The sequence below is a fragment of the Pituophis catenifer genome, unplaced genomic scaffold, assembly GCF_029215685.1.
Source record: "Pituophis catenifer annectens isolate HBS135680 unplaced genomic scaffold, rPitCat1.0.hap2 SCAF_4, whole genome shotgun sequence".
In the NCBI taxonomy this organism is placed as follows: Eukaryota; Metazoa; Chordata; class Lepidosauria; order Squamata; family Colubridae; genus Pituophis; species Pituophis catenifer.
Genome location: NW_027256884.1, coordinates 104772495 through 104798331, shown reverse-complemented (window position 1 = coordinate 104798331; position 25837 = coordinate 104772495). Strand labels below are relative to the sequence as shown.

The following is a 25837-nucleotide window of genomic DNA, read 5'->3' as shown; positions in this document are numbered from 1 at the left end:
ATATGCACATCAAAAGAGGTAAAATGTTGTGATGCTACAACACTGTCTTACCTTAGTTATTCTGGCCAAAGCAACAAATTTCTTGTATACTACCATACAGACATGGGGATGGTAAATTCAGAATGGGAATTCAGTCTCTGCTCTCATTCGATTGTTCTACTCCTTTGGACTTTTTTTTAAAAAAGAGTGCTGCACTTTTGCATATCCCAATCATGTTTACCTGGCCACATTGATAACATTCTGAGACAGTGGTGAAATCCTACCGGTTCGCACCGGTTCAGGCAAACCAGTAGTGATAAAAGCTACCGGTTGGTCCGAACTGGTATTTCTGACGATCAGCTGTTCCGTGCAATTTAAAATTGCTAGAAAGCAGGAAATTCTGCTTTCTAGTGAATCTAAATCGCGCAGCACAGTTGTTCCCCCCCTCGCTGTTCTACTTATCTTCCCAAGCCTCCTTTTTCGCGTTCAGTGTGCATTTGGCACGTACTGCGTATGCACGCACACACTGCATGTATGTGCGCAGTGTGCATTTGGCATGCACTGGATACGCATGTGCAGCATGCACTTGGCGCGGATCGCACATGTGTGGGCAGTGAACCAGTGACAAACCGGGGAAGATTTCACCATTGTTCTGACACCTTTTTCTTGTTCAGTGAGGTTCCTTGTTTATGTTCTCAGTAATATTTTGTGACAAAGAGAGATTTTTTCTCCAAATATCAAATCTGATTGTTCCATATAGTCTTGGAATTTTTTTTTTACTGCCAGTGGATATACATTCCCATCCCTTCTGACTTCAAAATTTATCTGCAGAAAAATATAGAAAATATACAGAAATATAGAAATCAGAGTCTATGGAACAACCCAGAATTGCAACAGAAAGCAACTCTTTCTGTTGCACCTGTTTGGTAGAAATAAGATTATTTTTCCCCATTGACAAAGAAGAATCCTCAAACAGCCTTTTCTGTATTCTGGAGTACTAACTTTTAATTTTAATAAAGATGCCAAAGAGACAAATGAGAACAAAAGGAAGATCATTTTTTCTTTCGCAGTTTTGGAATCATAGGTGATTAGGAAAAGAATCTATCACATCAAAGATTATTTTCTTAATCATAGATGTAAAAGTTAGACAGTGCCATTCATCAGGTCCAAACTCCTGACAGGAATACAAGTATCCCTGACAGATGCCTGACTAACCTCATCTTGAACATTTCCTATGACAGGGAACCCATCAATGATTAATGGTTCTTCTGTAGTCATTGATAGGAAGGTTTTTCAAATTATATCAGTCTTTCTATAATTTAAATCTATTATTCTATATTCTTCTCTCTAGGAAAATGTAGAGAAAGTCTTTTTCTATGTCACATACGTTCAGGTATTTGACATAGCTGACATTTGACACATGATATTCCCCTTCAGTTTTTTCTTCTGGCTAAATACTTCTTATTTCTTGCATCAAACTTCATATAATTGAGTTTCTAGTTCTAATCTTCTGATCATTGTCCTTCTTGGAATTTGTTCCAGTATGTCTTAATCCTTCCTAAAAATGTGGTGCCAAGAACTGGACACAATAATTTATAATAAGAACACTCTTGCCAGTTAATTGGGTGTTTTACAGATATATAAGCAATTTAAAAAAATACTCAAAGCCACAGAGATATTCAAGTAATAGTTTGATTCAAAAAAGCATAGATTACACAAACAATACCCAGGAAGCGGGAGAGAGAGCAGATTTTTAAAGCACTTATTAGTGCTGGTCCCTGATACAGCATATGATGCAGCTAATATTTCGCCATTATGCTTCAGCCTGGGGGCTTAGCAATTCTGCAACATATTGAGACCTGGATAACATCTGTGCATGCAGAAACAGGCATATGGTGATATTTTCCATCCTCTGCAGTCAGCAATATCTTCTGGTAAAAGGAGCCCTTCCTAAGCAAGCTTAATAGCTGCCTGTCACTGACCCCTGTTGATCTATTGTGGCTAGCTAAAGCTAGCGAGAAACAGAGAAGTAGTAGTACTAACAACCTTAGGTTTTAATGTACAATTCATTATTTAGCCTAAATAAATGTGATTAAATATTATTGTTTTGGATCTTATGCACATGCATATTGATACATGTTCTATTGACAATGGAATAATTATAAAAGGTAACATTGATCAATGAGTAAATAAATATACTGACAATGCAACACAAATGTGTGGTATGGGAGATAAGCAGATATGCAATTCAGCTCCACAAGAATGTTAGAAACTCAGTTGTCCTGAAGTATTTTGTTGCAGATTCCAACTTCGCTGTCTTTTAAATGACTATGTCTATGAGATCTGTCATTACAGAAGTGAAAAAGAATCAGAAAGACGTTGCTTTCTTGTTTTCAAAGGATTTGCTTTTCATCATGAGCTTGTCATACTTTACTGTATATATAAATATTTATAATGCAGTTACATGGCAATATGCTTTTCTTATGTAATTGCTGTCTTTCATCTTGTAAATAATAGTTCCCCAAATGATATTATCATCACTATGGTCTATATACTCCTAAAACTGTCGTCATGATCTTTAAATGGATGAAATGGTACATCATAAGGAAGCAATTTTTAACTAAGGTATCTCAAATGCACTAACTTGTAGAATGCATCCAAAAGCCAAAAGCCAGGACCCACGACATAAGGGAATGAAAGTTTTAACTGATTCACACTACTGCTGGGGTTGGACTGCTGCAATGGTCATGGGATGAAATAGCAATAGCACTTAGACTTATATACCACTTCACAGTGCTTTAAAGCCCTCTCTAAATGGTTTACTGAGTCAGTATATTGCCCCCCAACAATCTGGATCCTCATTTTATTGACCTCGGAAAGATGGAAGATTGAGTCAACCCTGAGACAGTGAGACTCGAACTGGTGAGGCAGTCAGTTGGCAGTCAGCAAAAGTAGCCTGCAGTGCTGCATTCCAACCACTGCACCATCATGACTCTTCAAATCTGCTTCATTTGCACTGTCTACTATGGCTTGATGAATTGTCCAAGCCAAGACCACAATATTGTGATCTATTTGTGCAAGCTGAAATTCTTAACCAAAATGAAGATCCAAAGCTGCATATATTGATCAACATGTGATCTATGATCCATGTTGCAGCAGAAGCCTAGCATGTTGGAAAAATGGCTTGATGCAATATCAAGAGATATCAGAAGCCATGCAGGGAACATACAAGATGTGGCTGGCAATGATTCCTATCCTATCTGAAGGAGATGGTCTTCAGAAATGGGAGAATGTGAAGGATATCAAGCAGGACATACTATTAAAACTTTGATTCCTACAATTTTTAACTGAGCAAAAGAGTGCAACATAGGGCAAACTTTTTAAATCAAGGTACCTCAAATGGGCTAACTTATAGAATGCATCCAAAATCCAGCACCCATGCCTCCCATAGAATTGAAATTTGGCAGATTTTATAAAACATTTTAGGACAACAATATTTTCATAAAGCACATTATGACATAATACCAAATATCATAAAAAGATATTTGCAGATATTTGAGTGTACTATAGAATTCAACAGATACGTCTCTGAATGTATCCGAACATTTCCAGTGAATACAGTATATTAGAAGATCTGTCATTGTTGAAGGTATTGAGGAATGTGATAAAGGAATATCTCTGAAAGAATGACTGAATGAGAGAGAGGGAGGGAGGGGAGGGAGGGAGGGAGGGAGGGAAGGAAGGAAGGAAGATCTATGTGCTATTCAATTCAACATAGGCTATTTGCAAGGCAGATACATCTCTGAATATCTTCCAATATTTCAAGTGAAAGCATCATATTAGAAGCTAATTAAAAGCATTGAAAAAATGGTAAGGAAATATTTCTGAAACAGATCACAGATTGTCTAGTTTATTTTTTAAAAACGAATATGTCTCTTACCATTGATCTCCTTTTATTCCTTCTCTAAACACCAAATTCTTTTCATTAGATAATATATTTTGGCAACGTGGTATCCAAGCACTGAAAGAGTTTTAATCTAGATGAAGGATGCCTTCTTGTTTTGTCAACTTCCTTTGTTGTAGTAGTTGTGATGATTTGAACAAATAATCTCATTGAAATGATTCTCTAAAACAGTCTTTGCCTTTGTGATTATGTGAGAATGAGTTTGCCAGAATGTCTTTCCTATAGCATTTTCTGGCTTCAAATATTTATTTGAACATCTAGGATACAAAACTGCTGTCACTGTAACATATTTTTATTTCTGATATTTTGTGAATAAGTTTGGCAGAGAAAGAAATGAATTTGTTATTCATGAAGAGTCTTTGAATACACAAATATATGCATGATTGGAATTGGATTCTTTCCCCTCTTTTATGAATACACATATTTTCATGAAGCGAAAACAAAAAGATTGCATAGCCATGTTGCAGTATGGAATTTATTTTTTGATATTTGTGTACATTCTTTCTTCAGACAGATCAGGTGGTTTTTTAAAAAAATTTCTTACAACATTGGAAACTTATTTTTATTTCATTGGTATTTTCCCTTACAAGTCTTTTAGCATGGCCATCGCTAGGGAGACAGGATTATAGTGTACGAGGGAGGAAAGTAAAGGCAAACATTTTAGAAGTAAATGCTAATATTCTCTAGCAAATGTTAGTAACAAATTTCTACCTTCTACGCTACCTGTATTCAAAGGAGCCTATCTTCAACCTGCATTTTTTTTTTCAAATCGGCATAGCTCTGAAAAAATAAACTAGAGATACAGTCTAAAAGATGCTTTTGTAAACCGAATGGAGGAAAAAAACTATAAAGAATCTATTGTTTCTTGTTCAGAGCAGAAAATTCATGGGCTAAGTAGGCTGAATCCTCTCTAACCCCCAATCATTTGCTTGTACAGAATCTCTGTTTCCAAATTAAAAGATAAAGCAACTACAAGTCTACTTCATAAAAGTATGACTTTTGACATACACACATGCTGTGTGGCCTACACATCAACCTACAGTTTGCTTAACCTCAACTTAATTAATAAACCACAATTAGTTGCATTTGCAAAATACACTGTCCCATATATTTGTGTATATATATATATATATGCGTATGTGTGAATATATAGAGTCCCTCAGTGAGCACATCTGCATGTGCGTGTGTGCGTGCGCGCACCCACACCCAGAGAAACATAGTTTGACACAAATATATAAATGGAAACAGTATTTCCTTTTCTATTCTTTTTTTTTGCAAATTTTTCTATCAAGCGCACACAAAAACACATTTTTGATGTAAATCAGCCACTTAACAGCAAGAATTCTCAGACGTGGGAAAATATAGCAGAAGTTATTTGGTGAAAAGGGCGGGGATTGCAAATGACGTAAGGAAGCATCATTTTGAAATGGATAATGTTGTGAAGAGAATATCCACTCTTGTAACAAAGAAGTATCTGCCTATTAGAAATTCATATACCTCCGAGTTACTGGGCTAATAATATTAATGAGTTCCAGTTCTAAATTCAACAGATTCAGGTTTCACTGCACAGAAGAGGCTGCCTTCCATCTGATTCCTCCCAGATTTCTTTCTAGCTGTCAAAAATAAGAGGGATTCTGTGAACTGGGTACATTTTTTCATTATGTTCATTATGTGTATTATGCTCTGTGCTAATACCCCAAGATGAATCGTTGATGCTGCATTATGAGAATGGAAGATGTTTTTCTAAACATGACCGCCTACATGCCAAGTTTTGGAATGTATGACTCATCAAACTTTAATGAAGTCATCATTTAGTCAGCTAAATTTGGGGAAGGTCATCATTTTTACAGAGGTAAAACAATGGCGTAAACATTACCTCAGAAGAAATTGAGAGCTTATTCACATTGCCTATGATTAGAATGTTCAGAAGTTGTCCTATCATCAGAACGTTTTGGCAACTGTTTCTGAAGGACAGAATCCCTATTAATCCCTCTTCATTGCCAGAATGTGTTTTTCTGCTTCACTTGGTTCTGTGCTTTAACCTGGTCCATTTCTTCATTATGTTCAATGTTCAGTTGTAACTTTATACTTTCCCCCCATTTGCTATGGTTTTTATTTGTTTCCATGTTTTTAATCATTATTTATATTGCTATCTGCCTAGAGTCATGTTTCTAACTCCACTAAATAATAATACTAATAAATAATAAATATTGTACTTTGGTGTAGCTATTCCAAGTAATGTGCCTTTTACAAATGACTAGTGATGATTTTTCAATGCCAGTGATGTTCAAGTGGTGATTCAGATGTTTTGGGATTGCACCCATGGTGCTAATACCATTGATACTATCTTCTTCTGTCACAGTTCTTCTTCTTAGTATTATTAATTTTTATTTTCCTCAGGCTACCTACTTTTTCCTGTGCAAATGATGTTACTTAGTTTCATTATTTTCCAATCGCTAAAAGCAGAAGTGTTTTACTTTCAATTTCCAATAGATATTTACGGGCTAGGATGAAATCCTTAGATGATTAGATTTTTAAAATAGTACAGCAAGAATCAGGAAACTTAAAAGAAAAAGGTTGGTTTGGGTTTTGAATTTACCTTTTATTTACAAAGTAAGAAATTATAGATATATCTTTCTATATTTATACCTGGGTGTGTGTCTATATATATGCAATAAAAGTATAAATTATGATTAAAATTATGGTAAAAAGTCTTGGTAATTATGGTAATTATGGTAAGATGGTATTAAAGGCTGAGCTATAGTCTATAAAAAGCATTCTGACAATTTCCAGATTTCTCAAGGTGGCTCAGTGCAATATGTAGAGTAGTGGTGATGGCGTCCCGTGTCAACCTGTTGCTTCTATAAGCAAACTGGTGTTGATTGAAATTTTGCCCCATCTTCCATCAAATTTCTAGTTTGCTTATAGAAGCAACAGGTCGACAGGGGAAGCCATCACCACTGCTCTACATATTGCACTGAGACACCTTGAGAAATCTGGGAATTATGTCAGAATGCTTTTTATAGACTATAGCTCGGCCTTTAATATCATCTTACCCGGCATTCTCATTGAAAAGCTGACTGACTTGAATTTCCCTCCCCTCACTTGTGACTGGATCAAAGACTTCCTGATGGATTATCCACAAAAAGTAAGGGCTGGGTCCTTTACATCTTCCACCCTGAAGGAAACGCATGACTAGTTTTTTCCCCTAACTACTTGCATAAGGATTATTCTTTATATTATTCATGTTGTCTTGTATTCTTGTATGGACTGCACCAGTAGAGGCTAAATCAATTTCGTTGTATACATGATGTACAATGACAATAAAGGCTTTGAATTTATGATTATGGAGTCAGTATGTTTCCAGTAATCCAACAAACTATTTGTGATAAATTGTTCTTGGAACTATTGGAAATGAGAAATACCAACATATTTCCTTTATTGGAGCCAAATGGGGCAAGGGGCTGTAGCAAGAAAAGCACATACAGGACACCAGTTATCTTCATGTGATATTTTCATTCTATATTTATCAGTAGCCAACATAAATAAGCATTAAAGTGACTTGGTAACACTCTTTCTTATTTTGGCATTATTTGGTATTGTGGATTTTTTGTGTTATGTTTTTTCTCTGACAATACAGAGTATTAACAATTCATGAAATTCACAGATCAGAACAGTGGCTCCATGACATACCCCAGAGCTTTTCTGTACAGGACTTTTTAAACAGTTCAATTCTTTCACATCACATTTCTCAGGAAATTTTACACTCTTCTAAATACTTCTTTAGTGGCTGCTGTGGTCACACTTCACATAGCTCAGGGTTCCAGTAACTTTCTGCTCACTGCACGAATTCCATTTGCTTCCTTGTTGTAATAGAAGTGAAAAAACCTTTTGTCTTCAGCCACACAATTCTTATTTTTTTTCATTTTGTTGCTTATCATTCAACATGCACAAAAGAAAGGCAAGACAGGATTGAACTTTGGGAATTTGAGATAATGTTTAACCAGCTGCAAGTTTGGAAGCTCTGTTTTCAAGGTCTGCTCCTTTTTCTCTGTGGCTCAGCAGAAGATTTCCATGTATTTTAGCCTTCCTGGCATTTCCACCTCATTCTCTTCACATTGTCCTCTCTCTGCCTTTCTACATATGGGTTCTTTAGGCAAACCCAAACTCCTCCTCCAAAGTAAGGTTATACCAGACTGAACCATTAGCCCAAATAGATCATGATTATTTTATGACTGGTGGATAACTTTCTTCTGATCAGCTATATTTTAGTAAATATATTTGTTTCCATGGAAGGTTGGGCACACAGAGGTGAGGTATTAATAGAGGTGAGGCTAGGTTGAAATTTTGTAACCTATTCTGGAAGCTTCAATTTAATACTAAAAGATACTTTTTGGGAGTTTATATCTCATTATCATATGTGGTTATATTGTTTCAGGCAAATCTGACATGTCATTTAGCAATTTTTATTAAGTAATAAATAAAGGTATCTTATGCTAAGTAGAAATAAAAAACAACACCTCAGAAAAAGATAATGGCCAACAAATTTCTTTTTGGCAGTATTTATTTTTGTACTTTACTTTTTTTTTCTTACTATCAACATAAATAGGTGCAAGGTAATAATTAAATCTAATAATTAGTCCTCAATTATTTTTTTTAAACCAGATAATATTTTTAGAAGCTTCTGAGGATTCTACTGGCCACTGAGTTCTATTATGAGATGACATCCTTCGTTTCCCTCAAAGAAGTAGATGGTAAGAGAATTGAAAGGCTTGACAAACTGTTTCTGACAACTTTAACTCCCACATAGTCTCTTTTTCCTTTAAATTATATACTTTTCACATTATTATGCTTCTAATTATTTTTCTAAATTAAGACACCAGTCATTTCCTGACATTATGAAGTGAGCATGAATATATATGACATTTCAGCAGTGAATAGAAAAATTGTAATTCCCTGTTGAGTTTCAGATGAACACAAGGTGGAAGAGAAATAAAAATATTCTCCATAAAATAGCAGACAATCCAGGTTAATACAAATGAAATACAGTAGGCAGAAAAGACCTATGTTAAAAATAAGTCAAGAAATAAAGACACGTTCTGACATATCTCAGAATCATACTCGGAATTGGCTCAGTTGCTAGAAAATGTTCTCCTTCAGTTTCTTCAGTTGCAAGAACCTAACACATCACAAAACATCAAAAGTATGTTTGGCTTTCTTTTGAAGTGAGCATAGCCCACCTTTAAAAAACATTTTTTTGTGCTTTTACCAGCCATTACGTTTTTGGCCCATATATCTTCCCACTCACTTTCCCATTTGAATTCACACTCGCTGATGACCTATCAACACTTTGTTATCTACAAATATGATTGTTGATTGCTAATATGTATTTCTGTTTGCAACTGATGCTCACAATTGAAAAAATTAGGGATAGGGATAGTGGCTTTTCCTACTGTTTGTGAATGTTCACTTTTTAGTATTACTTTTTTAAAAAAATTGCTTTCATCACATCTATTAAGCTAGGAGTCCATGGCTCAGTATAAGTAAACATTGTCTATTCACTCCAAGCATGGCTTGGTTGGAGTCTATATCATTCCACATAGAGTTGAAATTCATCATGCAGCTGCATTGACAGTTTAAGAATATGCTAGATATTTACAAAGCTACAAAGACTAAAGAAAAAAATCTTTCTAGATTGGACCAAAGGAATACTAATTATGTGAGATTTTCTAGTTCCAAAAGTAACATTATAACTAGTTCCTGTCTGATATATTGCCCACAAACTGAGAACTAAATAGTTGAGTGCTTCTTATTGTCTCTATTTCTCATGACAAAGATTTATCTACATAGCCACAGGATATGATGTTGAGTTGCTGATGCTGAAGTTCTCAAACTTGCTACTTCAGTTTATCATTCAGATTCAAGAAGAACTAGTTGATCTTGGCTTGGATATGAAGAAGGGAACGAATGCATATCTCATTCTTCAATAGACGTCTTCATGGTCATCGAAGCAAGAATTGCCCACCCACATTCTTTCAAACAAGAACTCCTAAGCCTAAAAGAGTTTTTAAGTAATTCTAAGAGTGACTCTCTCTTTCTTGCAATAGTGTGGAATATTTCATTGGGACTAGGCAGGAACTAGTTCATTTTGAACTGCCATTCTTTGGAGTAGATTTGCAAAAGCTGATGTTTTAATACACATGGCAAAACAAAGCTTCAGAAGTGTGGATTAGCAAAGAGAAATTTTGCCCTTACTCCAACTAGACTTTTCTTAACAGTATCCCAAATGGGATGTTTACAGAAATGCTTCAGTTCTTGAAAAATGTCTTCCAACACAGAAATAACAATGAAGAAACAGGTCATCTTACTTGTGTTGTGAATGACTAGAATATAGAACAAATGGCCTTGAATATGACATTGACTTTGTTTCTTTATTCCCAGATTTTAGAGAATTTAGAAGTTGGTAAATGCAATACAAATGTGGATGTTATTCTTGATTGTTGCATCAGTATTCTGCTGATCATAGACAGGTATGCAAGAAGTTGCTATCTACAAAGTAAACAAGAAAGGGAATTTTTAAGGGGCATATATAAGCATACGATATATTCTTGGATAGATTTAGCAGAATTTGGAGTACAAAGAACTACATAAATTCATGGGAGGATTTACATTAGAACAGTATAGTTTTCATCCAAACCACAAACCTCTTCCTGACACAAAAAGGAGAGCATGTTCAGAGCTGATTTGCAACCATTGTTCTGAAGTTATATTAATAATTCGATTTTTAACCCTATCTTCTCCCAAGAAGCATAAAGCTACACACATCCATTAAAAAAAATAATTACATCAAAACTGTCAATCAGTATATTGAAATAAGAAACATTGGTCCAATAATCCTGGATTTCTGACATTCCATAATAAAGAAGGAGTTTTAAAATGATACCATCCTTTAGCTGAATGCAATTCATAATGGCAACAGAAACGACATTGAAAAACTTGAGAAAATGAAATTACATGTTGCTCTGGGAGCAGATAATATATGATACATTCAGACTGTTTCTTTCTTAACAAGCTTAATCTCTATACCCTATCCCTTTCTCCTTGCTCAAGAAATGTACTCTCGTTTGTTATAGATCCTTATTTTTTTTTCCTAAAGTGCAGAGTCTCCAAATATGAAATATTTCTGCTGCATCAACACTGAGAAAAGACAATTCACTCAGTGTTGGATAATGAAATTTCCTTTCTACTTAAGGTATGGGTCAGTTAAGGAGACTGGGGAAAATGTGTGAGAAGGATGGAGATGGAGATGGAATTAGTCACTTTTGACAACATATCTTCACAAGATCCACCTTGATCGTGGTATCATTCTGTCACTTTGGCTGCCTGGTGGAAGATCAAACTGATCTTACAGGGAAGAGCTGCTTTGCATTAAAAAATATATTGGGATTTCCTATATGAATATTCTGGTTCAAATGTAGGAAGAGCCTGTGGGGACGTTAGTGACCTACACAACTCTACCTGGTATGCTGCAGGATTGCTCTCTCCCATCTGTCCATGGAGCTATGTGCCTCCATGACCATTTTTACTTTGGCTTCTGGAGACAAAAGAACATCCCCAGCAACTAAAGTTTTATTTAGTTTTTATTTTAAGGCTCAGTTACAAATAGTTGTTGTTCCTATCATTAACCAGTTTTCTTCCCCTCAGGCAAGCAAAAAACCGAGATTTCCCAGGAAGTATCTATGCAGTGCTTAGGTGCTGGGAAAATAGCTTCAAAGGACAGCTGCTAATAATCCAATTTGTTTTATGTGGTATCAGGCAGAAACGTTATTCTACTTTTTTTCTCATTTGATTAATGAGACTTTGTTTTACAAATTCTTTTAATGGTAAGGAGACGTCTGCATTGCTGATGTATGGTGTTTTTGCATTTCTTGCATTTGTTAAGGTATGAAGTAATCAAGTGCCAGGAGTGAATGTCCTGTTTTTACTCTATAATCCCCTTTCTAGCAGTCTGTAGTCATGTTGGCTTCAAACTGCTGAAGAAAGATGATAGTACAAGTAAAAACATAATGAAGGAATTCTTCCACTGCGCTTTTTTAGAAGTGATGCCAACTCTCATTACTCTGGGGAGTTTTCTTCTTAACAAATTGTACCATGGGAGGGAGATATCATCCATCCAATTTCTGTGCTCATCAAACTGATAGACAATCTTGAACAGACTTATGTGCCAGTTCTAGTTTTAAGAAAAACAGTCAAAGTTGAAGCTGTTCAATTTTAAAAACTCCCCTGTTCCACCATTATATAGTAATATTTTTTGAACTAATCTATCTATAAAAGATCCTTGGAATTTTGATTTTGGGGGGATTAAAGGTAAAACTAATGAAATAAATAGATATGGATAAGTATTTCAATCTACATATTACATTTCCAATAAGTTCAAGTCACAAAGACATTGAGTTGAGTCAGGACCAAATGAGATGTTATATCAAACATATAACTACTACGGGTAGTAGAAAATTAGTGTTCCCTTCTTCATGTGTAAAGCATATCATATTGAGAGGTAATGTGCAGGTTCTCTTACTTTTGTCTACTTAGTCTTTAGGAAAGGAACTAAGTTCATGACAAATTTCTTCATGGAAGAGCTATAGCTCAATAGACCAGGATGTGGTCTGTATGTAGGCAATTCAGGTACGTTCTTTAACATTGCATTTAAAAACAACAGGTAATAAGTACACATTCAACCAGAGAGTCATTGTTAACTCTGCTAATTAGAATACATAATTCTGGGCTGAATGGTTGAGTAATTTCATTTGATAAAAGGCTATCTGATATGTTCCATGTTTGCCATCTAATATGGATTACTTTAGCTGCTTTCGTTCTTTATTCTAAGCTCATGCTGAACAGATGAATACAGCCCTTTTTAATTTTGCACAGAATTAAAATATTGCATTACCAGTACCTACTGTAATTAACTAGAGCAGAAGCCTCAATCCCTGAAATCTTGACATAGAGCCATCTTAGTTTTTAGAGCTGCCAGCCAATACTTCTCCCTGGATCTTTTAAAGTTATTCGTAAAGCTTGCAATATATCCTTTTTGTAACATTGAGATTGTGCTGAGTCAGGCTCAGCATCATAATCAATTACTTCCATCATGCAATGAGACTGTCCAAGAAGAACAAACCTGGCAATATATAGATTAACAGAGCTTTATCGGTTCAGTTTTCAAAGACTGAAATACAGGTCCGTTCTCCCCCCCCCCACACACACACAAATCCTCTTTTAATTATTTTTTTAAAAAGGAAATAAAAATAAATCTCATATTCTGGAAAACAAAAGACCACTTGTGTTGTCTTGTTAGAAGTAAATGGTTTAAAATTCTTGGTTTTAGACAGGTTTAACTATTAAATAAAATCAAACAATGCCTCTTTTGATTTTAGGGTCCCTAAATTGATTGTTTGTATTAGGGGATATAAAGAGCTACAAGAAAAACAGGGTAGCACATGCTTTGAACTAGATTAATCAAGAATGATCTATGATGGGAAACTATTCTGACTCTACATTAGCTAGCCCTTGTACTTAACATTTTAAGTATCTCTATCAGCCAGTTTGGTGTAGCGGCTAAAAACCAGGAAACTGTGAGTTCTAGTACTGTTTTAGATATGAAAGCCAGCTGGATGATTTTGGACCAATGTCTGTCTGTCTGTCTGTCTGTCTGTCTCTCTCAGACCATGATGACAGGCTCATGCAACGAGCCTGTCAATTCCTGTGGCAACCAATGGATCAACACAAATGGACTCTGCATTTGCAGGAAAAACACTAGGAAGGAAAAAAAAAGACATTCAATTTTTTAATTCAGAGGATTATTTATAAAATAATTGAAGAAAAGCATATAGCAACAAGCTGTGAACTGAGGAACAAGATTAATAATGCACTTCAGGGTATTTTGGTACTCTTCAATGTATTTTAATGTATGCTGTAGACAACTTGATGATGGGAAAAACACTAGATCTCCAAATGAGGTCCTCCTATATGCCTAGCAGGCTCCATGCCCCAAATTATGCAATTTTTAAAACATTATATTTTATTAATAGCTATTAAAAATGTGAACATGCATGAAATGAAGTAAGGTAGGGGGTCATTTTTATTTTTTAGATAGCCCCTGGTCTCCACATAACTCCCCTAAATTATTTTAAGAAATAAAAATGATTGATTATAGCTGCCTGCTTAATCTAGTTGTTCATTGCAATTTATATCTGCTGTAGTTTGCGGACTCTTAGTAACTCTTAGACCAAGATAAGTTCAAAACTGCTAGGGAATTCCTGGAAGCTTGACATTCAGACAAATCAATAGACACATAGAAATAACCCTTATTTACACAATATTGAAAAGAAGCAATAAAAAAGCTAAGAAGGAAACAGAAAGGCTAGAATACATCTTCTCAAGAAACCCAGACCCAGATAAGCAGGTATTGGCACCAGGCAAAAAATCAGTCAGAAAACAGAGTCTAATCAAGGAACCCCATGCCTGGGCCTAAATTCTGACTTTAAAAGTGGGATTCAAAAGTACATTTTGATAGCATTTCATATAGCATCACAGGCAGACCAGGACTAATAATTTGAGACAGTAAACTATTCATAGTATCGAAGAATCCATCCTGATGCATATTAAATGAACCCTACATTGAAGATGTTTGAAGAGCTACTTGCAAATTATAGAGAAATCTTGAGACAGCAAAAATCTTATACTTACAGCAAAAAAACCAAGTTATCTACACTTCTACCCTTAGGTCTGTGAATCCACGTTTGCCTTCATTAACTAGTGTTGGCCTTTCAGTCCTTGTGTGCCAGACCAAAACCTATCAAGGAAATTTAATATTAAATATTAAACTTTAGATATTAAAATTATACAGCAACACATAATAGGTATCAGCAAACCTGCCTAGTGCATAAGTACACATACGTTTATGCATATGAAATCTTTGAATAGGACTCAAAATAAATTGCAAGTTTTCTTGGAAGGGTATATTTACATAATCACACACTTACCTGGTTTATTTTTAGACTCATTATAGATATAGCAGTATCCTATAAAAACAACAAATATTTATTCCCACAAATGCTGGGAATAAATTGAATGAGGAGGAGGGGATGTGTCCACAGTTCATTACATTCAAAATAGCTAATTGAGATAGAGGATGACAGGCACAAATGAGGATAGGGAGAAGCATGGAAACTGGGCAGATAGCTTCACCCTGGTTCCTACTACGTATGTGTCATTTGCAAAAAAAAAAAAAAAAAGCCAATTTAAAATTTAAAAATGTACAGAAAGATATTTGTTCTAAATCTAGAATACTGTTCCGTCCCCAACCACACGCACACACACCAATAGTAATTCAAGAGTTAAAGACCAAACCAGCTGGCAAAATCCTTTTCCTTATGATAACGGAACTTGGCAACAACCTAGTGGCTGCCTGCCAAGAGTTTATTATTTACAAAGAGGAGAGATAATTTCTCCCCACTTCTGATACATCAAAAGAAACAGCTCAATAATTACAAAGTCAATCAAGTCCAGAGATAATCCAGCAAAGTCTATAGCCAAAAGTCTGGCAATGCAGAATGGCGTGGAAGCGTTCAGCTTTGTTCGTCACAAGGTTTGACTGGCCACCACGCTCCCTTTTATATCCTGTGGGGTGTGGTCCAGTGACTCAGCCTAATCTCGGGCACGCCTTTTCTTCTGTTGCGTGTGCTTATCTCTGCGACGCTGGCGTGGATCCAGCCAAGACTCATTACCCTCATCACTGTCCATCTGTGGCTGCGTGGACGTGCTTGGCCCCGGTCCTATCTCTTGCCCTTCGGCGGACACCGAAGGCATTGCCAGAGAGGAGGGTCCTGGAGAGGGAGGCCTTGCCAACTCCTTTCCTTCACCCTCAGAGTCCTCTCCTGCCGATGACACAGGCTCAGATAACGGAGCCACAACAAATACAGTATTTCTACTGCAATGATGTATCACCTGTATATCTACCTATTTTTTTTAAAAAAATCTGCCAATGTCTTCATAGAAGGGCAACCAAGTGTGGGCTGCAAAAATCTACATGATCCTTCTCCCCCACCCTTCCATTCAATTGTCTTCTTTATTCAGAAAGTGCCTGGAGAAATCTCTGTAGTTTTCTTGGCAAAGTTTTTAAGAATAGAAAATCTTCCTAAGACCAAGTGGGAAAATGTCTGGTCCAAAGTCACCCAGCTGTTTTTATGCTTAAAGTGGGACTAGAATCGATGGTTTCCTGGCCTTAACCAGTACCCAAAACTGGCTCTCACATGACCTTTAGATGGCAGTCAATACATTCAGAAAAGTCATTTGGATTTTTGCACCTGTTCTCATATCCATGTATTAAGGCAGTGGTCCCCAACCTTTTTATCGCCGCGGACCAATCAGCCTTTGATAATTTTACCGTGGCCCGCTGAGCGCGCGCAGGGGTGGCGGCTTTGGGCCACACGTGCGTACCTGCGTGGGGCTCTCTTCCCTGGAGCCTTTGCGCACGGCCCAGGAGCTTTTGCGCACGGCCAGGAGCTTTTGCGCACGGCCCAGGAGCCTTTGCGCTGCAGCGTTCATGTCCCCTGGCCGCTGCGCGGCCCGGTGCCAGGTACTCCACGGCCCGGCACCGGTCCGCGGACCGGGGGTTGGGGACCACTGTATTAAGGTATATGTTTGAAGTGCATGTTTTATGTTTTGATTGCATGTGGACTAATGTGCTAAATCTCTTTCTTCATTGCCCGATTGCATTGTAATAGCTGTTTATATAAGACCCTAGCTCCAATGTTTTAATATATCTAGATCTGGATATTAGGTATGTGCATGTAATTATACATATAACTAACATAAATGTTAATTTATGTTAACTGACAACATAAGCATGGGAATAATGGTCCACTGGATGGGGAAAATTATTGTGATCCCCCCCCCCCCAAACTTTGCTAACCTTTGTGCAGTTGGCAGCTTTAGGTTCCAGTCCATCCACTGTCACCAGATCCTTTAATAAACTAGTTTCTTGGTAGCCTCCTTTCACGCCATCCAACTTGAAACTGGCCTGTGGTTTCTCCAAAATCAGTTTTATGCTGATGGCAAAGCCGGCCATGTCAATGGCAAAAGGCCGGTTAGGATCAAACACAGTCTTCCAACCTACAACTTTGCCTGCTGGACTCACTTTGGGGGATTCGTACCTGAGACCACCAACAAAAGCAACTGGCCAGACAGAGACCTTCTTTGTGTAGCGCATCTGCTTGTCAGGAAGAAAACAAGAATACATGAATACATGAGTCCTTCTAATCTTTTTATTATATACTGTGAGCTCCTCTTGGGAGTTGTCCAACTTTTTCTACCTGTATTCTTGCAGTAGTTACATATGATCATATGTTTATTATTTTCTTTTTACTTTTACTTTTCCATGCCTCACTTTCTGCCTTGCCCTTCTGAAGGTCTTTTCTTGAAGGTGTCCTGTCTGTATTTTCTACGGAGATATGCAGGAACAGGATCAGGTATGGTTTTAAATATGCCAGGCAAATATCTTGTTTGTTTCCAAACACTCCTGTCCATATTCCAGAACCATAACTATAATTGCAACTCTCATTCTCTAGCTAGAATTACCGATAGGGTGTACTGGCAGTTAATCGATCATCTATGGACCTATTTCATCTTCACTCATCTGATACCACATTGATTGGAATTTCTGGCAATTGTGGTCCAGCACAAATACTGGACGCCTGTCTGGAAAGGGCTAATTTACATTTAGTGCAATAGCGAGTCAGGTTTTCACTGAGAAACTTTCTCAACCTTAATGAAAAATACCAGAGATTGAAACCATGATATTTTATATACAAAGCATGAGCATTTCCACTGACCTTCATTCCTTCTTGATATACCTCCTTATGACCCTGTAACCCAGTGGTTCCCAATCTTTTTTTTTGGCCATGCCCCACCTAAACATCTCTAAAATCCTGATGCCCCCCCCCGTGACATATAATTCTTACTATTCAAAAAGTGAACTCCTACTCACACAGAGGAAGCCTAAAAGGCCATTAACTTGATTTAAACAAGGTTCCAATTGCCCCCATTAAAAATCAAATTTATTTACTAATTAATAATTAATTAATTAATTAATTTTTAAATATTTCCACGTTGGGAACCACTCCTCTAATCTATACCTCCCTTTATATATCAAAAGAATGAAGAATAGAAAATGTAATCATTAATCTGCCTAAATCATGGGTCAAAAATGAAGTCATCAAATCTTTGAATAGCATACCTCTTCAAATAGCTCCAGGCTATAGGTGTTATCATCATCTGCAAAGTATACTACACCTTCAGGTACCGGGGTGGAGCTAAAACTTTCTCTAAGCCAATGCAGTCCAAGATTCCTCTGGAATGTGCCCCTGGGAGTGTAAGATGGAATCCAGGACAAACCTACTTTCAGACTCTTAGGAGTCTCAATATTCAGATGAGTAAAATGAATCCCTGCTTTCTCCAGTAGATTGGACACCAGGTTGGTTCTTCTAGGAGAGTCTTCCACTACTACCCAGTGGAGGTTCTGTACATGAAGGAAAGTATTTGCCAGTCGGGTAAGCTCAGCCTTCTGTACTGGTCGAGTGTAGGTAGGTGTGATCACAAATATGGCAGGCAATGTGTCTGACCATGGGGGAGGCCCGGAGTACACATAGTTCCGGATTATTTTGGGAGCTGTCCCAATGGCTGGCTGCCGAGTGCATGATGCAAGCCCATCCTCCCTCGTTAGCGACGTCCCATTGAAAAGTGACTTGGCTGTGCCATTTTCATCTGTTTCCTCTAAGGAAAAAGGGGAAAAAAAGATAATACAGCACAAGCATCAAAACACTTCTCTCAGTTTATATCATCTGTTTCTGATTTAAAACTGGCATTTTATTTCCCGAACACCCCAAAAAGTAAAAATAGGGTTTGCATCAAATCCAAATATTTATTGTAACAATAATATCCTTAAGAGTTTGCAACTATGAATCATGGAAGCAATATCCAGGAGAGTGCTTAATTTTCTTTCAGTGGGTGCACTGTGAGGTCACACTGACTGTTGTGTAGGGGAGGAAAATATTCTGAACACTGATGAGTTATAACATATTAGTATTGCCATTATGCAACCCATAAATTCTTTGCCCCCCCCCCAATCCCTGCAGCTGTGGGCGGTCTTGCTACCTTTATAATTGTAATTTAGTTACTTTTTAGGTCCTAAGATTCTTCCTGCTTTCACCTTTGAAAGCAAAACACCCACACTGTGCTCTGGGTTGGATAGAGAATCTAACCAAAAGCTAGTTTCTGATGTTGGCTGTGTATTTTTCTGCTGTAGGAAAATTAGAGATTAAAAATATATCTGGATATATCTGGATATCTGCAGCTTGGATTGCAGCCTATACAGTATGTTAGTAATGGACTACATATTTGTGGATGTGCAAAAGAGCCAGCTGACCTACATGGAACTCAGCTTTGCAAATGGCTCAGAAATGGAACAGTCATTTAAACAGGGACTTGCTTGTAGAAGGGAAAGTAAATGATAGTCTAGTAACAAAGAACAAAAGAGCCTCTGAGGAAATGAAAACAAGTTGATTAGTACAAACTGCCAATGAATTATCAATGAACATGAGATACACATGATCAAAAAGAAAAGATGCCTTCCCCTAGCTATATTTTACAGATTAATAGTGAATTAAACCTGAGTAGGCAACAATGTCTAGCTGAACTTGACTGATCTCAGAAAAGTTAGGTCTAGATAGTACTTAGAGCAACGACAGGTAGCAAATTCTAAACTGTTAGCTAATCTGGAAACCAGGAAAGTCTGTCTGTCGGTTGGTCGGTCGGTCGGTTGGTCAGTTGGTCTGCCTGTCTGTCTGCCTGTCTGTCATCCATCCATCCGTCCGTCCAAGAATTAGGTAATTGCAAACTGTTGAAAATGGCATCATCTCTTTGCAACTGACTGTTTAATACAATTTAGGCACTCTTCAATTCCAAATGACTCTGGGCTATTTATAATATATTCTCATAAAAATCCGGTACAAACTCAAACAAGATGGGCTCTGGTGACTGTTTACAGACAACAAAAAGGGTAACATAAACACCCAACAAAGGCCTTATGAGTCTATTTTACCACAAGGGCAAAGGGCAAGAAATAGATGAAAAAAAATATCTATGCTGTTTGTCAAGAATCTCTGCTGTTAAGAGATAAGAAATTTTCTGTTCTTTGGTGCTTCAGACTTTATCACAACTTTCCCTGTCTTTAAGCTGTAATTTAGATAAAAGCATGCATTTTTTACTTTCATGTACTACTTAATAAATCTAGCTTTTTATACAAATACAATGAATGTCTGCTAACATTTACTTATAGCTGGGCTATCTCTACATCCTAGACCAGGGGTCTGCAACCTTAAGCACTCAAAGAGCCATTTGGACCCGTTTCCCACAGAAAACACCAGGAGCCACAAAACCTGGGTGGGCATGGCCAACTCGATGTCACTCACTTCCACCAGTCACATGACCCTCCCTAGCCACGCCTACCCAGCTGGTCATTAGGGCAGAGAACCAGTTGTTAAAAAACACTGGGAACCACAAAACCTTTTTGACATATCTCTCTCTCCCCTCCCTCCTTCCCTCCCTCCCTCCCCCTCCCTCTCCCTGTCTCTCTGTATCTCTCTCTCTGTATCTCTCTGTCTCTGCCCTGGCTGCTTCTCCATTCCCTGCCGCCACCCTTACCTTCTCATGCCAGGCGAGGAGTGACTGGGAGGGCAGGGTGAGGGGTGGGTCAGCTAGTGGTGGGATCACCCAACGGTGCCACAGCAGAGGGCCCAAAGAGCTGCATGTGGCTCTGGAGCCACAGGTTGCTGACCTCTGTCCTAAACGAACTTATGGGTATTTTTAAAAAATGGGATATTCTACTATTTAATTACTCAGTATTCTTTCAACACTCTGGTTGTGTTCAGGAGCATATTTTCTAACAAAAGTTCCTGAATACATATTTCCAACATAAATCACCTACTTGCCCCTGACTCAATGAAGTCTTAAGCTTCAAAGAATTATAGAAACATTATTTTAAAAATATCCTTGATTTTAAGTAATTGAGAATTTTTTTTTTTGCAAAAGATTTGTTATGAAAGAATGTTGCAAAACCTTTTGTAAACCAGGATTTATATACTTACTTCTTAGAAGGCTTAGATAGCGGGTGGTTGGATACTGATGCCACAAAGTTAGGAGAAGACCCCATGGCAAAGCAATCAGAAGTGTGGTGAGAAGGTTACGTCTCCTCAGCATGCTGCAGAGAACTTCCACTGATTGGGCATTTCCCTACCTGCCAGAGCAAAGTATAGTTTTTAAAAGTGAGATAATTACAAAATATACAAAATGAAACAGTTTTTGCAGGGTTGGGTCAATAGGTTCTAACACAAGATTTGCAAGTACGACCCTGGTTTTCAAACCAGTTAGTTTTACTTTGATTGTGATCTAATATGCTACTGTATTTTTTTCTTTTGAATCAATTAAAATGGTAAAAAATACAATAATGTCAAAAAGTAAAAGAAATGAACATAATCCTAAATTACGTTTAGAATTCTAATCATGCTAAAGTGGCATTCAGCTTTTGCATGGTACATATATAAGACAAAACCAAAATATGGTTGAATTATTTTTGGCTTAGCTTGATATATACACAAGCCATAGGTTAAAACATCTAGTTTTAATATGCATGTATACTGAGAGTATAGCTTAAAAGTAATGCAGGAGTAATGAGCAAATGAACACCCTTGTCTTATGAGCAACAACCATAGTCTCAAATAATCTTTTCAAGCCTGCTCCAAGATCCGAAAGGAAAACATACAAAAGCAATGGAAGGTAGGAAAAACAAGAGAGGATGAAAAATTTTAGTTCCTTCCCATCATTTCTTGTAGTATACATTAATGCTTTTCTAACAAACTCTTGTCGGTGCACGTACACTTTGTTTCATGGTAATAATGCCTGGGATTGAGATATTTGGGGTTGATGGATCAAAACATGTCAAAAGTTATTGGATGGCAGAAGTAATGGTCACTATTCAATTAAAGTAATTTATTCCACATCCCACTCTGAACCATACATTCCCATTTCCTCACAAAATCAGTGACTTGATTTGAGCCTGTAGCATAATAGTAGTAACATGTTGTTATCCACCACACCACTGGTTGTTTTTTTTTGGAAAACACACTGCACTGTAATGGTTCAAGGACTGGCCTGAAGGAACTTGTTATGCAGTGTTTTGTCAATTTTGAAAGCATGGACACGAAGAGAAGGCAAGAGAGGAAAATTAAATGAGCATTGTGACATTGTGATGGAAGTGCTGCCCCTTTTGTAAATACATTGTGCATTCCTGCCCATACGTTTCTGATGAAACTGTCTGATTTGTGGATACCTCTACAAAAGGCTATACAAGCAAAAAGCTTTATGTGTTGGGGCAGAGGAAGACATATATGTAGCCATTTTATTTAGTATACTCATTTATTCCTTTCTCTTTCCTATGTAAGGGGGTTTTCGGGCTTACCACATTCTTAAGGTGTGGGGGAAGGAATGAATAGATAGTGAGGATTGTTTTGGCTAGGTGACTTTCTTTCCCGTGAGAACAGAGGCTGCTTCTGGTGAGAATGGAAGTTGGAGTTTGAAGACACTGGGAAATGTGGATTGAGTGTTCATTGGCTAATGCGGCTTTTGAGGGATGTATCTAACTTGCAATATTACGTGGTGTAATTCCGGTTTGTGTCAGATCCGGAATTACAACAGACTTTGCCAAATTGATGCCAACCTAAATAAAAGAAATTTGTTTTGGAAGATGGACTTTGCTTATTATTTTTTTTAATGGGTTTCATCAATTGGAAACCTGACAGTTTGTCCAGTTGGGCAGATAATACCAGAAGCAGGAAAAATACATGGAAATGAAGAGACTAGTAACTCCATTCAACCGTAATCCATGTGCAAAATATGTGATTCAGAACCCCAGCACTCTCTCTCTTGCAAGGCAAGCACTTCATCTGCACTGCACTGTTGCAAATGACACTCACCAGTAATCCGTCGCAGCAGAGGGCATGCCTTGACACCAATTGCTCTGAGGAACAGGAAGAGGCTGGCAGATCCCTAGTCCCTTGGCTTTCTTGGAATCAGCTGGGATTTGAGGTTCCCTGAGAATTCCTTCAAGTGCTGAGTATGTATATTTAGCAACTTCTTTGCAGCCTGCCTTCCACATTCCTGTCAAGTAGAAGCTGTACCTCTGGAAGAGACAGAGAGTATAATCTTCTGTATAAATTCATCTTTCTTCAAAGGAATAGCACATCTGGCTGTAATCATAGTTCTTATGAGCTACAGAATAACATTTCATTCATGCTTAGAAGAAATACGATATGGAGACATAAAGTGCAAAACTATGGGTGCTTCAGTTGACTTCTCTCCATTCTTTCCTGGCAGTCTGCTTCATAGGCACAAAAGCCTATGGAACAATAGAGTCTATATTATCTTAGTAAAAGAAACAAAAATATGTGATATTACGGAGGTTTCTAAATTCTGTAGGGCAGCTAGTTAATCTTAGAACCTGTTGCCCATTATTTCAGTTGTGAACCCAAGCTAACATTTCCTTCTGCTAGAATTCCCCATGCTTGTTGGGGACTTCTGGGTGTTGAAGTCCACATTTCTTAAATTTACCAAATTTGAGAAACCTTGTGTTAAATTAACTGACAGCACCATGAGATATCAGTGCAAAACACAAAACAGAACAAAAGTCAATTGATGCCTATTTCTTAAATCGTTGTGGTTCCTGAAATAGTTATTTCTGAGTAAGAAACTTGGTAGGGAAGCCATCTGACTGCAAAGAGACCCTTGTTTTACTATTAAAAACCAATAATGTGTAAAGCCACAATGATAGCATACTGGCCTTTTGGCATCTATTTTTTGTTATAGGCATAAGCATGGTTTTGTTGCTCTAGTGCAGAGCTGTCAAACTCCCGGCCCACAGGCCGGATGCATCAAGAGCTGGCCATGCCCAGTTTAATGAAAGGGAAAAAAGTCCCAATACGTCATGTGACGCCACCATGACGACGTGAGTGTGACACCCTGTACTAGTGGCAGGAATGGAAAGAACGCTATTAGAATTGTGTTGTGTTGACCTCCTGTATTTTTGGGGAACTGTTCCAGAATGTGCAGTAGCCCAGTCACAGCAATAGGGAACAAATTGGCATAGAAGTGAAATTGGCAAGATTTCAGTTTGTTTTCTCATTTTCTTTGACAGTAGGTACAAAGTGCCAAGTTGCTGCTTGCTTTTGTTTCTATTTCCTAGCAAATAACCTTGACATACAACCTTGGGTCCTGAGTAACTAATTGACTGCCTCTCCCAACTGAAAGCTGTACAGTGTTAAAATCTGCAGAGGCACACCATTCAGAGATTTCCCTTGTGTCACAAGTCCCTCTATTTAATATGTGGAAGAAAGAATGCAACTCCTTTGGCAGCAAATACAGTCCCCAATCTCAATACGGCCAGGAAATCTGTAAAGACTGTTTGTCAGGTTTTTAATAGTTAGATTTACATTTTTTGTTTTTGTTTTTTTGCTAAGTTTAATTCCCACCTCCCCAATCAATTTTTATTATGGTCACAGACCAAAGTTTAATTGCATTTGTGACTTTTTATATTATGCTTTTAGTTTCAATCTTTTTCAGCCGATTTAAATACTTGCCATAATAGGAAGGCGTGCTATAACACAAGTAGTGGGGTTTTTTTTAGTGGTATGGAAAAACAGTGAATATAATGATATATAATCATAGGAGATGAATAGTCAATAATTAATGTAATTGTGGAATTGAAATGGACCCAGGGACGGAAGAGATGGCAGGGTTTCTAAATGCTAGATGAGGTTTGGAAAGACAGAACTAGAAACTTTTCAACAACTTTTCTCCTTTTTTAAATATTCTCTTTCCTCTCCTTTTTTTTTAAAAAAAATCCTCCCCAAACAAATAGTTGTTTCATGTCTAACTTTAATAACATTCACTAGCACATGATGGATGCCCTCAATATGTTGTATACAAGCTTCTTGAGCCAATTTCTGATTAAAACATGTCCTTACATAATTTCAGTCATCAACTTCCATTACATTTTACACAGACTTTCTATGGCAGAATTGATATTTGAAGGTTTGAATTTCAACCTTAGAACAGAAACCTCATTTTAACCCCATGCCTCCTGCAAAAAATGTATTCAGGTAATATGTATCCATATTACCTGGGAATACTCATAACAGACATATAAGAAAGGATTAAGGTAAGGGGAGGGGGAAATTGAAAAACAACATCTTTCAAAAATTTGATTGATGTGACCATCCAATTTTAAAGTCCAGAGGAATACAAGCTGAATTAAAACTGTGTACTGTATGTTTAAAAAGCACAAGATGAAACTGCAATGTGTGAAATGCTGCCCCATATGGTTTTATAGGGGTCAGCTTATCAAGTTCATCATAAACAGCTAAGCATTGGCGTGAGCATCCAGAGAGGGAGGCAAGTGATAACATAACATGCCATAATAAAGATTTGATTTGATGATTTGTTGATCCAAAGCTACATATTTGTGTGTGGTTAAAATATGTGATCATTTTCCTCAATCTCATTTTAGCAGAAACTCCAAAATAGCACCTACCACACTACAGCTCATTGAAAGTTCACCTTTTAAAATGTTTAATGTTTCTTAAAGGGTAACTCGGACTTAAAGTGCAAGAGAGAATGAATGCCTTTCATTAAAAACTTCATGACATTTTGTTATGCTCATAAAAAAATGAGAAATCTGCTAGATGTTTAGTTAAAAAGAAGTATCTGGTAATTTATTGGTTTCAT

The 25837-nt window shown here is 37.2% G+C and overlaps 1 protein-coding gene across 1 annotated transcript; it reads right to left on the bottom strand.

Annotated features, from left to right (window-relative positions):
* Window positions 1-14708: 14708 nt before the first annotated feature.
* Window positions 14709-21259, bottom strand: LOC139316962 (galactosylgalactosylxylosylprotein 3-beta-glucuronosyltransferase 1-like). Its single transcript, XM_070943833.1, has 4 exons — window positions 21148-21259; window positions 18240-18775; window positions 16917-17213; window positions 14709-14795 (listed from the first exon to the last, which is right to left on the bottom strand). Exons 1-4 carry the CDS (start codon window positions 21257-21259, stop codon window positions 14709-14711), a joined length of 1032 nt encoding a protein of 343 aa, XP_070799934.1.
* Window positions 21260-25837: the final 4578 nt, after the last annotated feature.

Excerpts from the sequence above, each read along its gene's own strand:
- LOC139316962 (XM_070943833.1), bottom strand. The coding sequence starts at position 21,259 with ATGCTGAGGAGACGTAACCTTCTCACCACACTTCTGATTGCTTTGCCA. Across the intron at positions 18,776-21,147 it reads CTATCTAAGCCTTCTAAGAA|AGGAAACAGATGAAAATGGC; the intron begins GTAAGTATATAA and ends CTTTTTCCTTAG. Across the intron at positions 17,214-18,239 it reads GCCTGGAGCTATTTGAAGAG|ATGCGCTACACAAAGAAGGT; the intron begins GTATGCTATTCA and ends CCTGACAAGCAG.